Source organism: Podarcis filfolensis (genome assembly GCF_964270895.1).
Source record: "Podarcis filfolensis genome assembly, chromosome: 9".
NCBI lineage: Eukaryota > Metazoa > Chordata > Lepidosauria > Squamata > Lacertidae > Podarcis > Podarcis filfolensis.
The window spans coordinates 21,837,124-21,855,180 of NC_139610.1; the positions used below are offsets into that span (position 1 = coordinate 21,837,124).

An 18,057-nucleotide genomic window follows, 5' to 3' on the forward strand; every position below is an offset into this window, starting at 1 on the left:
AAGGTGTTTCCTTTTTACAGATATTCAGAGGTGTAGCTGTGCTGCAGCAAAAACAACAAAGGATTTTGTAGACTGGAAAAGGTGTAGAAAGGGGAAACCAACATGATCATGGGGCTGGAGAAAGTCCCCTTTGAGGAAATAATAATGTGAGCAAGGAAATATGTAAGGGTTTAGTGGGTGGTACCCTGACGCTGTGAACTTCTGGGAAGGTATTAGCAAGGAAGATTTGAGAACTCTTTCTGCTTAGGTTGTGACAGGTGGTTCTGGCGACGTCCCACCATGTCCCTCATTCCTGCCAACTGTGTCAAGCACTTCCAATAACCTGCAAATATGAATAAGCTTTACACCTCACGCTTTGTGACTGAACTGTTGATAAAGCCTTAAATTGAAAATAGGACGTTGTTTGTTCTAACTTGATCTAGCTGTGAGAGCTGCTAGCCAGTGATGTGAGCTGGTGTAATGGATGACTTTAATGCACGTTTTGGACGCTGGTGAACAAATACACGTCAAAATTCCAGCCAGATCTTTCTACTTGAGATATTTTCCCCCAGGTTAAATATAACAATGTACATAAACAGATGGAACAGTGTACATAAACCCATGCCATGACAATAAACAGATGGAGGCAGAAAAGTCTGAGTTCCAGAAACTGTTCAAACCCTGCCCTCATCTATTTTTTGAATTATGGTTTAATGTTCTGAAAGTTTATGGATTAATTTCCTCTCCATTTCTTGTATACAGCACTCCTTTTGTACAACATAGATTACTAGTTGTATCCATCTACATACTCTTATCCTGCTCTAGTCACACTTAAAATGGGCATTTATGTGTGACCAGATGCACTTGACTATTGATTTAAATGTGCATCCCATTGAAAGCAATGCAGTGAAGTAAGTTTTTTCAATAGTTCTACATAGGCATGTTGGTCTCCACAGGAAAAATAACAAACAGACTTAGGGCACCTTTTTTTTGCTTGGGCCGTATCCAATTTAAGTTGTACTCACAATAGAACCATTGAAATATAGTGGACCTGAATTAGTCATGGCCATTAACTTTAATGGATCTACTTTGAATGGGACATAGGTTGGCTACAACTCTTTGTGTTTAAGGTGCTGCAGGATTTTTCTGTTTTGCTTTTGAGAAGTAAGATGGCATCAGCGCTTGGATACACTTCCAGTGCCAAATCCAATTTGTGCTGGCTGTTCCTGATATGGCAAGTAATTCACACAGATGGATTCACTTTACTTCTTTATGGATGACACTGGAGAAGCTTTCGTAGGGCGCAGAGACTTCACACCATACATGTAAAGCACATTTGTTCCACTTTAACTGTTGTGGCTTCCCCCAAAGAATCCTGGGAACTAGAGCTACCATTCATTTATTGCACTGACATGCATTGCTTTACACTTGTTTACATAGGACTTCATTTGCCATTTTACCACCCATTAACTCAGTTTGGAGAGGCCCTTTTGGAGCACAATCTCTCTTTGTTTTCACAACCCCGAACAATTTAGTATCATTAGCAAACTTGACAACTTCACAGCTCACTCCTAACTAGAGATTGTTTATGAACAAATTAAAAAGCACATGGCCCATTGCTGATCCTTGAGGTACTCCATTTTCTACATCCCTCCATTCGGAAAACTGTCCCTTTATTCCTCCCTTCTGCTTCCTGCTACTTAACTAATTCCTGATCCACAAGAAGACCTCTCCTCCCATTCTGAGCATGTTGCAAGCATCTGCATATAAGGGACTTAGCTGTTGCAAGAGCCCTTTATTTGCTTTGGGTTTATCCCACATGGCAATCTTGTTAGTTGTGTTCTGGCCATTTTATGGGACATCAATTCATAAAATTGTAGGGAAGGAAGGAACCTGAAGGTCACCTGTGACTGGTACCTTGCCTTGCCGCAAGCCTCCCTACCCTGCCCCCAATGACAACATTTGAAAGAGATTAACCCATAACATCCAGTTAATTGTTTCCTACTGTTATAGAACAGGATGGATCCAAAGCTGAATTCTCTCTGTTTGCTTCTGGATCTGCCTTCACTGTGGTAGGGTTCACAGGTGACCAGTGGTAGTCTGATATCAGGTTTCTGCTGGAAGATTCTGCTGTAATCTACTAAGCCATTTCCTGTAGATAACAGTCTAACTGCGTCAGTCCTCCTGAGCATAAAACAGTTGGCTAAGGTGCTCTCTCCCCCTTATTTCATCCTAATGGAGTGTGCGATACACACTTTCTTTTCCTCTTAAGGTCAAAGGAAAGAGAAGAGGCAGTAGCTTAGCCAATCCCCACCTTGCCAAAGTGGCTGTGCACTTTGTAGTACAGAAATTAAGTTCTATTTAAACATGAATTTAAGCGAGGGAATAAAACTTGGGGGAAAGTTAGCAATAATAAAGTAAGGATAATAGAATTATAGTGCCTTATGCCATCAACTTAGCTGGGTTGGGATCTTCATCAGCTGATGGTCATAATGCTGTCAGTTGACTTGTCGGAACAATTTTACTCAATATAGTTGGTTATGACTATTTTAAAAGATTGTATTACAGTTGTTGTATTCCTTTATTTTGTTGTTATTGTGTTGATGTGCAGTTGCTCTCTAAATCTGTTTCATCCTATTGTACGTCTTCTGTTGTTGAATACAAAGGTGGCTCATAAATGTCGTAGGTTAAAATTATAGTTGACCAGGTCTGTTTTTTTGCTTGACTTGTGTTCAAATAATAAACGCCATCTAAGAACCAAAGTGAATATTTTAATGACATTTGCAGGGCTCATCGGCCAATTTTATTTATTTATTTATTTGCTGCCCAAGTCATGGGTGGGCAGAGCAATTCTATAAAAGTGCCTTTCCATGAGAATCCATGCCAGAGCTCATGTCCTCTTCATGTTGCCCTGCTGGCTCAATGTGAGCTGCGTGGGAAGTGAAGATGGCTTTTTCTTATTTCCCTGACACAGTGTGTTTTGGTTTCCCTCTCTAGGGCTGGTTTAGTTCTTTAGTCCTGCAGTGTGTTGAGGTACAAGGAGACTTTGGATCCTGCCTCAACATGCATTCACTGTAGGAGGCAGTATGAATACCATTTGCTTGGAATCACAAGTGGGGAGAGCACTGTTCCATTCAGGACCTCCCTGAGAGCTTCCCATAGGCATCTGGTTGGTCACTGTGAGAACAATATGCTGGACTAGATGGACCATTGGCCTGTTCCATCAGTAGAGTGGTACTAATGGGCATTCCAGAGCCACTCAGCTGGCCTCTGGCCACCTGTATGCTTGCAGCCCAAGTTACATAGTACCAGTAGGAGGAAAATGGAGCAAGCACGGCACATCAAACCGGTGGTCTCCTGAGCAAATGAATCAAATGACACGCTGCTAACGTAACAAGCAAACTGGATAAAACACAAGAGCAAGAAATGCAGCTCTTAACATCAGACACCCTGCCTGCCTCCCCTCCCAATCAGGGAAAAGGTTAGCTGTCTGCAAAGTTTGGCTGTAAAGTGTCTGGACAGACAGCATACAGAGCTTGTTTGAAATCCCATCTGGATTATTCATATACACAAGTGCAGTCCTCCCTAACGAATTGCAAGCTTCATTGGTTATCATCTTTGAAAAATGTGACAGCTGGCATAACGAAGCGAATAAAAGTTGGTATTTGTGATGCAATAATAATAAATCAAATGGATAAATAGTGTGTGTGTCTCTTTTCCCCTCTCCTTCAGTTAAATATGAAGAGTTGTACTGTTTTTCCTTCAACCCCAAGCTAAACAAAGAAGAGCGAGAGCAAGGTTGGAATCTGACAAACATGAAGGAAGAATATAATCGGATGGGGGTCCCAAATAATTACTGGCAGCTCAGTGATGTCAATAGAGATTACAGGGTGAGTTGCTGCAACCAAAGGTGCGGTACTTGATAATGTGGAACACAAAGGACAGCAGTGACCACTTACCATTCCTGCATTAGCCTGGTAACTAAGTGACCCAATTCAGGCATGATGGTTTATGGAGTTGTGTGCTCATGTGCTCTTCTCTCATGCCCTCAGCTTTGGGTCTTACACCGTGGCTTGTTAAACCACAGTTTCCTGTGACATCCAAACTGTGGTTTAAACACTGCCAGAATAAACCATTTCCCCTCTTTGGACATTATGGGAAAGTGGTTTTAAAAACCAGGATATAAACGTCAAAGCTGGGTACAGGAGCATAGTGGTTGAGCAGTGTGGGAGTGCATGGGCACATGGTTTGTTATTTGGCTGATAAACCATAATTTATTAGAGCAACATTGTGATGTCTGAACTGGGCCAGAATACAAAGAAGTTGTGTGACACAATCTCATCATGCTTTGCTTTGCTCCCCCCCATCATTCAATTGAGTGCTGCTTCTGGAAGTAAAGGAAATTTTTGAGTTCACTTAACAGAATGTTTGAGTTCTTTAACAGAAAGCTTTCAGGAGGATGCAGAAAGGGTTTTGGGTGGTGCATCAGAGCATGGGAAAACATCCAGGTCTAACATATAAAGCACTCTTATTCAGGAAATATGGAATTTGTGTTTTATGTGAAATAGTGCAAGCTTTCAAACTTCGTTCAGTTATTTTTTGCTTGGCTTTTTCTTAAGCATACTGAGCACAGATATAGTTTGACTATTTGTGAGGCCCTTTGAAATTATCCTTAGGTGAGTCTTCCAGAAGATCATGCTATGTTCTGCTTCAAGAAACTCATCTTGATTTCCTTCTGCTTCTGCTTTTGGACAGGTCTGTGACTCTTACCCCACCGAAGTGTATGTGCCGAAATCAGCCACTGCCCACATCATTATGGGAAGCTCTAAATTCCGCAGCAGGAGGCGTTTCCCAGCACTTTCATATTACTACAAGCAAAATAACGTAAGTGTAGAACTAAAGCTTTTCAATGATTTATTTCACTTGGACTGACTCTTCATTTTCTATTAGCTAAAAACCATGAGGGACAAATGATAATTGCATCAAATAAACAAAGAAAATGCATTTGAAATTTGGTTAAAATATATTGTTCATTAGAGTGTTTTTGAGGTATGGGTTTTTTGTGTGTGCTATGGTTCCTTTTGTTAACACTGTCAATTCTTTTTTGTTTCTTTTGTCCGCACATAGAAAATAAATAAATAAATAAATAAATAAATAAATAAATAAGAAAGATAATTGCATCAAGCAGGGAGTTGGATTTGATCACTTGCAATGCCCCTTCCATCTCTATGCACCTTAATAAGCTCCATAGCTTCTCACTTGGGGACACAAGCAAAAGTGCTGACAGTCTCTCTTCCCCATTGGAGGGAGAAGCACTGGAGGCACTGGAGGGGAGGCATCACTTACGCACTTCTACAACCTCATATATTTGTAGTAACTGCAACGTAAGGGTCGGGAGATGCACAAGGAGAGAGTTCTTACAGAGCCTCTGGGGATATTAATGCTGAATCCTTTGCCTGGGTCTTGAATCATGGGAGGGAATGCAGCTGAGGTGAATAATAGGTGCTTCTTTGAAACCGGCAGATATGCTGGGGGAAGGGGAGAAGAAAAGAGCCTAGCTGAGGTTCATTTTTAGTTATTTCATAAAACTTATATACCACTTGAGTGTAGAAAACCTCAAAGGGCTTTACAAAGCAGTTCTGTGCTTAACCCTGATATAGGCTACATTTGTACTTCTCAAGTGGCAAGCGTCTGGGGGGTTTGTTTTCCATTTCTAGATGGTAAATTCCCTTTGGCCATGCTAAATGTGTTAACTTGAATATTTCTGTCTCTGTTTTTGTTTCCTCGCAGGCTTCCATATGCAGGAGTAGCCAGCCTCTCTCGGGCTTCAGTGCCCGATGCCTTGAAGACGAACAGATGCTTCAGTCGATCAGGAAGGCAAATCCAGGAAGTGATTTCATCTATGTTGTTGATACACGGCCAAAAGTGAGAAAATTTGTACTCTGTGGTGTATGTGCTTATTTTGTGGTGGCTAATGCTGATTACAGCCTGGCGCGTCTCAGAAGATCTACAATAGCATGCCTGTAGAAGTATGTCAGAGGTCATCTGAATGAGTTGGATAGCACTGGGTGGCCTTGAAGTGCCTTGTGAGCTTTCCGCTACAAATCTCAGAAGATGGAAATATGGTTTTACTTAGCTCTTTCGTTGTGAATTCTGGAGTTAGAGGAACAGCAAACAAATAGTCCTAAGGCTATGCTTTATAAATTATGTGTAACTGAAGCCTGGGTGGGCGGGCACTGGTAACTTGTGCAGCAACTCCCCAACTCCAGTTAATGCCAGGTAGAAAGTATCAGGTAGTACAATCAGACTCCCTCCCTCTCCTTTGCCAACTACTTGTCTCAAACCTCATCACTACAGGTCAAGACAGACAGACTTGCAGCAGAATAATTTCACAGCTGCCTGAGGCTATGAGCTCTCTACATTGTGCCATTACTTGACTGGTGGTCATTCTGGGCTGTCACGGAATGCTAGCAAACATTGTAACTTGGTTATGGGCAATTGCTGTAACACCAATGCTATAAATACAATAAGGGCCCTTGAACTTAACTATCATCAGGAAAGCCTTCCAGACCTGCAGTAGAATGCATTGGATTCTGGTGTGAGTTTTGTCCCAGTTTACTTGCACTGCGGTCAGAACTGCAAATCTGCCACTGATTTCTCTTTTTGAATGCATCTGAGATGCATTCTTATCTCTGATAGATTTGACAAAGTTAACATTGGAAGCAGAAGGGCCCAGGATGGAAGGGTCTCTTCTCTCTTCAACTTGTCAGGGAACTGCCATCGGAACTAGAGGAGGAGGCGAGGCCCCACAACGATGCTGGAGAGGGGCCAAGCAGGGAGAGAGGCAAGTCTCCTGTTGGGGAAGAAAATCAGCGCTACACCAGGGATAGAGGGGGGCCAATGGGGGAAGCAGAGAGCAGGCTCCGGGACTCTTCACTGGACACCAGCGGGGAGAGCACAGGTCCTCCGCTACCCACGCCCTCCCTGCGCAGAAGACTTCCGCGCAGGGAGAGTAGGAGGAGACTGGGCGTCAAACAACTTTTATGTTGGAAAAGGTTTAAGAAACGCCCACTGACGGATTCTGCCAGCGACTGAACAGCCACGGAGTGGATGGCTGTCCAGCGAGAAATGGTTTAACCAGCCAACCTAGCCCAGAGCGGCGGCTATTTACGCACAAGCAACCCCTAAAGCCATTACACAACTTGTGATAAAGTTTGTCATTTTGTCAGCAAGTTGAAAATTTTCTTCTGTGCTGTGCCTACAAAATCATAAAACTTCCTGAGTTACCTCATGTTAAAAAAGTGTATATTACTAATTAACTCACCCTAGCAAATCAACGCAGGCCATCAAAAATTCAACATCTGAGAGCCAATCAGCATATTTATGTAAATCCACTGCGGTACTGTAGAGATAGTGCCATCTTCTGGATATATTGTGATGTTAAAAGCAGAATTTGCTTCAACAGCACAAAAATAAATGTTAATGCAACTGGATAAGAAATAGCCATTGTATTTTATTTTCATGCTCTCCCCTTTTAAAGTGGCAACCATAATATATGGAGTGGGCATTACGCCACGAGGACTGGGTGGGTGCTAACCACGATCATAGGTGCTGAGAGAAAAGTGTAAATGTTTTGTTGGTTGGAAAGGCCGTCGTGATTATTTTGCTGCCAAAGAAGCAGCTGCTGTTTTAGTTTTCCGACGCCACTTGCATTGAAATAAACATCCATCAATATACGTTACAGCCAGTTCTCAGCATGCTATCACATTCTAGCATGGGGGGCGGCAGATTGCAGCAGGCTTGATTTTCGCAATGGATGTGGCCAGCAGGAAAAATGAGCGGGTGCAAATCTAGACACATATGTACTTAGAAGTAAGCCCATTGAGTTCAATGGGGCTTACTTTCCAATTTGCATCCCAGTTGGGTCTCTCGATCACAGCCCAGATAAGTTTGGGATGGTAGTCCATATTGGAGCATAGGAATTTCCCTTCTAGTGAGTCAGGCTATTGGTCTTTCTAGCACAGTATTGTTGATGCTGTTTGCAGTGGCTCTTCAGGGTATCAAGGAGGGGGTCTTAACCAGCCCTGTCTGGATATCTCATGGATTGGAGCTGGAACCTTTTGTATGCAGATCATGTGCTCTGCCACTGAAAAGTTACGCTTAGGGACCATGAGAAGTGGGTACTTCTCCAGGTGGTTTGGCCCTAACTGACAGGGATCATGTGTGTGTGTTTGAGATTCAGTTGTGTGCCTGTGTCAGGCTTCGGGGAAGCAGATCCCTCCCCCGGTGGCAGCAAAGAAGCAGATAAAAAATGGAAGAGTTCTTACCAATTAGTTTATTCAATAATCACAGTGAGAGACAAAGGAATGTGGTCTCTCTCTATAAATGGTGTTGCTAGTAAAGTCCCACCCTCGCTTCGTCTCCCCTATTCTACGTCAGTCCTGCGTCCGCTAATCTGAGCCTTCTGCTGCCGAGCTCTCTGTTCTACTACTTTCAATGCCTGTCTGGTTCTGGGAGAAAGTGGGGGGGGGGGTCAGGATTACTTTCCAAGGACACTGAGTCTGTCAGCTATCTCTCCCCTGGTTGTGCTTCTTCTTCCTGCTGTTCCTCTTCCAATATTTCCCAGCTTCTGTCCTATGCAGCCTCTGAATTATGCCCTTCTGCAAACCACTGATCTAAATCTATACCGTCCTCCTGTTCTCGGGAAGGTTCAGGAGAAGGTGGGGGCGGCCCCCACCATTCCTCCTCAGTCTAGCCCAGGGGTCATCAAACTTTTTCAGCAGGGGGCCGGTCCACTGTCCCTCAGACCTTGTGGGGGGCCGGACTATATTTTTTTTGGGGGGGGGAATGAATGAATTCCTATACCCCACAAATAACCCAGAGATGCATTTTAAATAAAAGGGCACATTCTACTCATGTAAAAACACGCTGAATCCTGGACCATCCACGGGCCGGATTGAGAAGGTGATTGGCCCAGATCCGGCCCCTGGGCCTTAGTTTGCCTACTCATGGTCTAGCCCCCGACAGCCTGTAGGCAGAGGACCCCAGGTATCCTTGCAAAATTTGATTGCTTCAAAGTGTTGCCACCCCAAATTGCACTGCGGGTTGTAATGACAATTGAGAACCATTTCTGGCACAGTAGTTTAGGGTGTATGATTTAGTCTGCAGAGCACTGAGCTCACATCCCCGCTCTGCCACCAAGCTCACTGGGGAACCATGGGCAAGTCACTAGCTCTCAGCCTAACCCACCTTCCAGGGTCATTGTGCGGATAAAACAGAGAGTGTGTGTCTTGATTAGCACTCGGAGTAAGGTTGGAATAAAGACCTGAGGGCTGAAAAATATAAAAGCCTCTTAGTTCTTGCAGCTCAAATGTCAAAGAAAGCTCCAATTTTACTCTGATCCCTCCTCCTGCCTGTGCAAATAGGTTTAAAAGGTGGCCTTTTGTAATTAGATATGCAGTGGAGTGAAATACTCCTGTAAGTGTTTTTGCTTTTGTATATACTGCATGCTGTTCCTTTGTCATGTAGCAGAATGAGACCATCTCCTCTGCAACTTGATGTTTTTTCTTTCTTTTCTTATGCCCCCTCTGCAGCTCAATGCAATGGCAAACAGAGCAGCTGGGAAAGGATATGAGAATGAAGACAACTACTCCAACATCAAGTTTCAGTTCATAGGTATTGAGAACATCCATGTCATGAGGAGCAGTCTCCAAAAAATGCTGGAAGGTATACTTTGTGGTTTTTCCCTTATCTGTGCTTTTGCCTTGTGCCCTTTCACGCATGCTTTTCGGTGCAGCGAGATCCTGAGGGGAGAGGGTTAAAAATGATCAATCATCTGTTGTGTGTACTTCTGTGTTTCAGCAACAAATATTGAAAATGTGGACTTTGCCCTGTCCCCAGTGTGGTCCCAGTAGACATGGTGGTACCCTCAGAGAGCCCCCTTGGCATCTGCTGAGAGCCCCTGCCACTGCTCCTTTATATTATTATTATTATTATTATTATTATTATTATTATTATTATTATTATTATTTGTTATTTGGAGGAAGCCTATTTTTATTGGAGGGCGTTGCCGCCTTTTTTGTTTATTTGCTTGAAGGGTTTGGGTGTTTTTTTGTGGAGAGCATCACCAGTTTTTCTTCTGTGAAACGGGCATTTTGTAATGCCCGTGACAGTTCTGTAGATTTCAAAATGTGCTCCTGGGCCCAAAGTGGTTGGGGACTTCTGCTCTATCTGAGCACATCTGCCCTGTGCTCCAAAACAACAAAATTTCCGGGGTGCATACCTGCATACTTGTGCTTTATACGATATCAGAAAGGGTAGTGTGAAGAGAGCTGTTCGCAGAATACTAAAAATTGGGTGTGGGAATTTCCATTAAACAAGTCACTCTGTTGCACATCAAAACCGTACATTTAAAGCACATGGCTTCCCCCCCCCCCAAGAATCATGGGAACTGTAGTTTACCCCTCACAGAGTTACAGCCCCTGCATCTCTAATAAACTACAGTTCCCAGAATTCTTTGGGGGAAGCAATGTGACATATTTCTCAGGCTCACCTATCTCGCAGGCTTATTGTGAGAGTGAAATGAGATTAATCCACATATGCTATTCTCAGCCTTTTGGAGTAAGGGCAGGATACAAATATGAGAACCGTAGACTTGTAGAGTTGGAAGGGACCACGAGGGTCATCTAGTCCAACCCCCTGTAATGCAGGAACCTTTTGCCCAATGTGGGTTTCGAACCCACAACCCTACGATTAAGGGTCTCATGCTCTACTGGCTGAGTCATCTCGGTTCTGTTATGCTTCCTGATTAAGTAAATTTAAAAATCGGACCAGTCATTACCTCTTTCTCTAGTATTCATAGTTAGCAGGGTTGCATTCCTCACCAGCCACCAGCTTTCCCTGTTCGAAAGAGAAATAAGGTCATCTTGTGAGTTGCTGAGCTTGCCAGATATTTGAGTTACACACAAACACACCCACCCACTGAGGGTTGTCTCCTGTGCTTAGGGCCAGATCTGTCCCAGATTCTCCTCTTTGCAGACCCTTTTTATAGATTAATGCTTTTTGGTGCGCATATGAAGGTGCCAGTGCAATCTAATGGAGCTTTTGCTTAGTTATTTAATTCCTCACAGTTGAACTCCACATCAGCGGGAGTTCTCTTGATGTCTGTATGGTTGCAGGCCTATAATTTAGGACTTTATGGACTTTGCTCAGTAAAGTGGAGAGCAAATATTGATTCTGATATGGGAGGAAGGCTCTATTTTGACTTTATCCTGCACTTTGCAAACAAGAGGCAGCCATCTCGGTTTGAATCCAGCCGCTAATTGCTTGTGCTCCCATCTGCATGGATACATAAATCATTGGACAGGTTTCTTGCTGTCAGCAGTGGGCCATCAGGAGTTCTGTGAGATGCATTTTTTAAAATGGCCTTATGTGATAGATCACTGGATGGAAGGTTAGCTGAAAGGACTCTGGGTTAAGTAAGGGCATATGTGTCCAAGCATCAAATTTACAGGTACCTGCAGAATATTTGCTTATTTGGCCAGGATTTTCTACTCTAGGAATAGCCAACATGGCATCCTCCAGATGTTGATGGACTCCAACCCTCAGCCAACATAGGTAATGGTCAGGGATGATGGGAGTCGGAGTCCAACAGAATCTTCAGAGGACCACATTGGCTACTCTTGGCCTATTCCAACCAGGTGTGGCTCTTCAGGACCTTGGGCCCTTTCACATCAAACGACATCACTCCTGATCCTTTAGTTGCAGATAGCTGGGATTAAATTTGGGAGCTTAATCCTATGAGACAGATCTGGCCTTAAACTTGGGTGCTCTGCAACTTGGTTATCGTCTCTTCAATCCTTCAAGCTACCATTCTCCTGGCATTCTCTTTGGCTTTAGCTGAATTGCTTTAGGGCCTCTAAAGGTAACGGGATCCCTGACCGTTAGGTCCAATTGTGGACGACTCTGGGCTTGCGGCGCTCATCTCACTTTACTGGCCGTGGGAGCCAGCGTGCAGCTTCCGGGTCATGTGGCCAGCATGACTAAGCCACATCTGGCAAACCAGAGCAGTGCACGGAAACGCCGTTTACCTTCCCACCGGAGTGGTACCTATTTATCTACTTGCACTTTGACGTGCTTTCGAACTGCTAGGTTGGCAGGAGCAGGGCCTGAGCGACGGGAGCTCACCCCGTTGCGGGGATTCGAACCGCCGACCTTCTGATCAGCAAGCCCTAGGCTCTGTGGTTTAACCCACAGCGCCACCCGCGTCCCAGGGTCTCCAGCTTCTAGCTTATGACATGTATGATACTACTCATTACAAAGGCTTTCTATTTTAATTCTACAAATTAAATCTGATCAATACAAGTTAAAATGCTTCCCCTTTGTTGTTGTTTTTTAAACTTTTATCTGTGAGGGTCAATTTGCAGTTTGTCCGCTTGGCTGAATACCACCCATGGTGGGTAAAAAGCAACCCTCCCCCGTGTTGCCTCCCTTCACTGCTTTTCATTTAAATAAAATTTGGGCTTTGTTATACACAAGATGTGTAAGCAAGCATTCTGCAGCTTTGTGAGATTGTATACACATGACCTCTTATTTCAGAATCAAAGGAAACTGAGTACTTGGGTTTGTTTTTATTATTAGTCCTCACACAGTCTAAATCTATTGCATATTTTCTGCCCCTGAAAATCACTTCTGGAGAAACTGGTTTCGTTCCAAAAATAAAAGCTCATTGCAGATTGATTCTGTATTACTCTATAGTGTGTGCATTTGAAGAAAGATGAAAACCTATTTAGGCAGTCCTGGCAACAAAAAGGTGTATCCACACCTTTCCCAAGTCAACCTTGTGACTCTGAAGGCTGTGCTCCTTTATGTGGCAGTATACCCCTGTTAAATTTATTTTGGGTATACCTGTATATAATTGCACTAAAAGCTACAATTATGCATGTGGGAACCAGCTCCCAGTCCTTTTTTGAATTCCCCTTTTTCATGTGCTATGTATTGGAAAAGACAGCGTTCTTACTTTTACTATGTCCTCTCCAATAGCTCAGTCGTTACAGCATGAGACTCTTCATCTCAGGGTTGTGGGTTTGAGTCCTACATTGGGCAACAGATTTTTACATTGCAGGGATGGGACTAGATAACCCTTGTGGTCCCTTCCAACTCTACAACTCTAGGATTTTATGTATTTTGTGGTTTTATGTTGCAATTTTATGTTGCGAACCACCGTGGGATCTGCGGATGAAGGGCGGCATACAAATTTAAAAACATTAATAATAATGACAATAATGTAAAACTGGCTATAAACAGAGTTCTTTACTGAAGCTGGTGTATTTTGCAGTTTGCGAGCTGAGATCTCCTTCGATGAGTGACTTCCTCTGGGGTTTAGAGAACTCAGGCTGGCTAAAGCATATCAAAGCCATCATGGATGCTGGCATCTTTATTGCTAAGGTGCAGTATGTACTTTTTAGAAAGAAATTGGGATAATGCTGATTCAGAAGACCTGATTTTATGCTGTTGACTTGCTGCTGCCCTCAGGGATTTATTATATAAGAAATGTATGTGGCCCAAATGAGGCTAGGGAAGTAGACGGTGTCGCTCTGTAACAAACAGGTACCATGTTACTGAAACAAATTGTGTCATGGGCCCCTGTAGCCCACTCTGTCCTGCCCAAGTTACCATTACCTGTCCTGTGTACCTGTGGCTGTTGACACCACATTCCCAACAACCAGGGAACATAGAGCAGGGGTTGCCAACCTTTTTGGACCGGTGGTCATATCTCACATTTTGAGAGCGTTCTGGAGGCATCAGTCACAGAATGACTTCCACGAGCAATGTGGTACAACACAAAATTAAGAGAGATGGTTGCCTGCAACAACTTTATGCTTTCCATGGGAAGTCAGCTATGTCCTGCTGGTCCTGATTGCGGAGATCACACTATATTGACAGACACACTGATGCTCTTGCTGTTTAATATCAACAGGGAGCATTTTTCAGTACTAGAAAAAATATGTAAGGTAGCCATACCACCCTCACTCTCATTTCACAGAAATTGCTTAGAAGGTACCTGCACATTTTGTTCTATAACTTTCTTTCTAGATGAGCTAGAGACCTTTTTTAAAAAAAAATGAAATCTTCTAGTCTGGGACACCTGCCCAAAGGCACCAGTGAAAGCCTTTGTGGACAGCATGTCAACCCCTGACACAGGATCAATAAGCTGATTTGAACATTTTGACAAGTGGGGCGTGACCCCTAAAGCTGACAGAAGCAAAATATGACAAGATATATAATTGCTGTCCACCGTCTGCCAAGATCTGCCCAGTGCATTATGTTGACTTGTAGAGTTCTTTGTTTGGTAACACTGGAATATAAGAAGCTGCCTGAGATGGAGTCAGATGACTGGTCCATCTAGTTAAGTTTTGCTTACACAAGGGATGGGAAACTCGTGCCCCTCCAAATTCTGCTAGACTACAACTTTCATTGTCTCTGATCAGTGGACATGCCAACAAGGACTCGTGGGAGTTGGAGTCCAACAACGTATGGAAGGTCACAGATTCCCCACCTCTGGTCTCTGCTGGTCTGCACCCCTGGTCTATGCTGTACAGGCACATGTTTCAGACAAGGGTCTTTCCAGGCAATACCTAGAGATGCTGGGAAACTGTAGCTGGAAACTTTGCAAATCCAAGCAAGTCATTCTTTGTGTTGGCTGCACCAGTTTGATGTACTTCACACAAATGATGGAAATGTTACTGCTCTGCATTTTATTGGCTATATATCTCTTCAATGTTCCTCTGTATTTTAGGCTGTTGCTGAAGAAGGAGTGAGCGTTCTTGTTCACTGTTCTGACGGATGGGACCGGACAGCTCAGGTTTGCTCTGTAGCAAGCCTTCTTTTAGATCCATATTACAGAACTATGAAAGGGTTTATGGTAAGCATGCTTGCTTTTGCAGAAAAAGTGGGACATGTAAGAAGCAATGTGCTCTGTAGTTACTTGGCTTAGTATAGCAGGGGCTTCCTTAACACTAAAAGTATTTTAAAGCTACTTTTAAGTATCTAGTGGTTTGGTTCTATGCCCTTCTGTGAGAACAAGTGTAGCATAGGAGCAATGAAAGCTCCCTTATGCTGTGTCAACCATTTGCCCATTCGCTCAGGATTGTCTATGCTGAAAGCTCATCCACACTTCCACTTGACTCTTGCCTAAAAAGCACAGGTCTCACCTCTTTTCTACTTGCCCCATTGGATGTTGCTGAACTACAACTCCCATCATCCTTGGCCACTGGTCATGCTGGCTGGGGCTGATGATAGTTGGAGTCTGAAAACAGGTATCCCCACCCCTGCCTTAGACTGACAGTGAAGATAATGTTCTGCTTTCTTAAAAATGCATGTGAGCTTCTTTGCATGCTACTTATACATACCTCTCTCATTCTAGGTATTAATTGACAAAGACTGGGTTTCATTTGGCCATAAATTTAATCACAGGTAAGTGTGGTTTGCTGTGTGTAGACTTCATGAGGCTACAGCCAATTAAATGTGTTGCTACCATTGGATAGCAAATGAACAACACTTTCTAAATAATACCTATAGCTGCGCCTTTGAGCTATGAGCTAAATCTTCCATAACTATCATGTTGTATGAGGCAGCCAATCTTTGACTGAGGGACAGCAGTGGTTGTGCAATGTTTCAAACTATGGTGTTGTAGTAGTAATTCAAGATAACCAGGTCACTGCCTTGTGTATGACTATGTAAGCAAACTATTTTTGATTGTATGCAAATAAATTGAGATGTTAGCTATTCAGGCTTGGGCTGACTCTCATGCCTCAGCCAAGGCAAATTTCAGACCTGGTTCTGAAGTGCTAAGAATGGCACCAAAGTAATCTTTTTCTTTTAAAAAAATATTTAAATTGAAGTTTAGGACTGGGCTTGCAATGGTGCAGGGTGTCATTCATTTAAAAGGATCATTTGCTATGAATTAACTTTCCATTTTGGGATTGTTTTTAGGTATGGCAATTTAGATGGAGACCCAAAGGAGATCTCTCCAGTTATTGATCAGTTCATCGAGTGTGTTTGGCAGCTTATGGAACAATTTCCTTGTGCCTTTGAATTCAACGAAAGGTTCCTAATCCACATACAGCATCACATCTGTTCGTGCCAGTTTGGGAACTTCCTGTGCAACTGTCAGAAGGAAAGGCGAGAGCTGAAGTAAGGCATGCTTGCCACTTAAATGATACGTATGCACAGTAGGCCATTCACTCCTTGAGAGCTGTATTTCATTTAGATGAATGGGGGACTGGAAAGGGCTGACCCGGCCATGAAAATCTTTTGCCCTCCACTTCCTGGTTCCACAAGTTATATCAGGTTTCCCAGCCTAGTTAACTCCATAACTTTTGGACTACAACTCCTATCAGCCCCAGTTAGCACAGCCAGTGGTCAAGGAGTTCCAGTCTGATAACATGGCTTTTTTGAGAACAGAAAGGACCTGTGTTTTGCCATGGCTTGGACTTCAAATGTCTCAGGCTTGCTACAACCCTAGGCCTGTTGGACTGCTGTGGCTTACCTCCAGTGATGTTGGAGTCCTTCTCCCATCCACCCCTGCCAGCCTGGCTAATAGGAATTGACACAGGTTTCCCACCCTGCTATATCACTTTTATTCATTGGCTTTGATTTGCAGTTGAATGTACCGTCTAGCCTAGGGGTGAGCAACATTTTTCAATTCAAGGGCTTCATTCCCTTGGGTCAGGGACTGACCGGACACTGACGAGTGGGCACCGTCAGAAGGGGGTTGGAGACTGACTTGGAAGAAAGGAACCTGTAACAGCTAGGAGGCAAGAGTCAGAGGCAGGAGAAGCTGCAGGTTTGGAGAGTGAAGACCAGGTGCAGGGGAGGAAGAGAGAGGTCAGGCTGGTGTAGAGTCAAGGGCTTCAACACCCACTCCTCCTGTCCCCTTCAGTCCTGCTCCACTGATTCCCAGGAGCAGAAGAGGATTGAAGAGGGAGGAGCAGAAGGTTACACACAGGCAGAGTCTTCGCCTGCTTGTGTGCAGCTCGGATAGGGGAGATACTGTGATGGCTTGTGTATGCTCTTCGCAATAAGCACCTCTGCTCACTCAGAGATATTTACAGTGTGGGTTAAACCACAGAGCCTAGGACTTGCCGATCAGAAGGTCGGTGGTTCGAATCTCCATGACGGGGTGAGCTCCCGTTGCTCGGTCCCTGCTCCTGCCAACCTAGCAGTTCGAAAGCACGTCAAAGTGCAAGTAGATAAATAGGTACCACTCCGGTGGGAAGCTAAACGGCGTTTCCATGCGCAGCTCTGGTTCGCCAGAAACAGCTTAGTCATGCTGGCCACATGACCCGGAAGCTGTACGCCGGCTCCCTTGGCCAATAAAGCGAGATGAGCACCGTAACCCCAGAGTTGGCCACGACTGGACCTAATGGTCAGGGGTCCCTTTACCTTTATTTTACATATGTTCAAGCAACACATTACAATCATGCATCTGAATCATCCGGTTCAGATTTGGGGAGTGGCCTTCGCCTGCTTCTCCTCCAACAGAAAAGGTGGGGAAGTTTCATGTGACATCTCTCCCCCCTCTTTAACTCTCCCCTCTCCTGGGCAGACGGAACAGGCACAGCCTCACTGTCTGTGCCTGAACTTCCCGTGCAGTGCTGGGGCTCTGCTTCAGCATCGGAGAGCCTTTCCGCCTCCTGGCTCTCCCCCTCTTCCTCATCCGACACTTCCTGTCTATCTCCCTCTGACTGTTCCCGCTCCTCAGTGGCATTCTCTGGCAGTCCCATGACAGATACGTAAGCCAGGTTCAAGGGAGGGGCCTCTCCGTTGCGGCAACTGCCTCATCGGGTGCACACCTAGGTGTAGCTGAGAGACGTAGGACTGATGGCCCTGCCTTTTCCTAACTTGTAAGTGCACTTTTGGCAACATCATTGTTTCCCAAACTTGGGTGTCCAGCTGTTTTTGGGCTACAAATCCCACCATCCCTAGCTAGCAAGACCGGTGGTCAGGGATGATGGGAATTGTAGTCCAAAAGCAGCTGTTGACCCACGTTTGGGAAACACTTGAGTAAATTCCTGT

General features: G+C 44.2%; 1 protein-coding gene across 2 annotated transcripts in view; it reads left to right on the forward strand.

Annotated features, from left to right (window-relative positions):
- Nucleotides 1-18,057, forward strand: part of MTMR7 (myotubularin related protein 7) — a 38,831-nt gene that overhangs the window by 12,085 nt on the left and 8,689 nt on the right. For both annotated transcript variants that reach the window (XM_083630424.1, XM_083630425.1), the window contains exons 4-11: nt 3,712-3,869; nt 4,735-4,863; nt 5,770-5,904; nt 9,573-9,705; nt 13,316-13,425; nt 14,777-14,902; nt 15,404-15,453; nt 15,973-16,173. In XM_083630424.1, the coding sequence (XP_083486550.1) occupies nt 3,712-3,869; nt 4,735-4,863; nt 5,770-5,904; nt 9,573-9,705; nt 13,316-13,425; nt 14,777-14,902; nt 15,404-15,453; nt 15,973-16,173 (1,042 nt within the window). The remainder of the gene's footprint in view (nt 1-3,711; nt 3,870-4,734; nt 4,864-5,769; nt 5,905-9,572; nt 9,706-13,315; nt 13,426-14,776; nt 14,903-15,403; nt 15,454-15,972; nt 16,174-18,057) is intronic.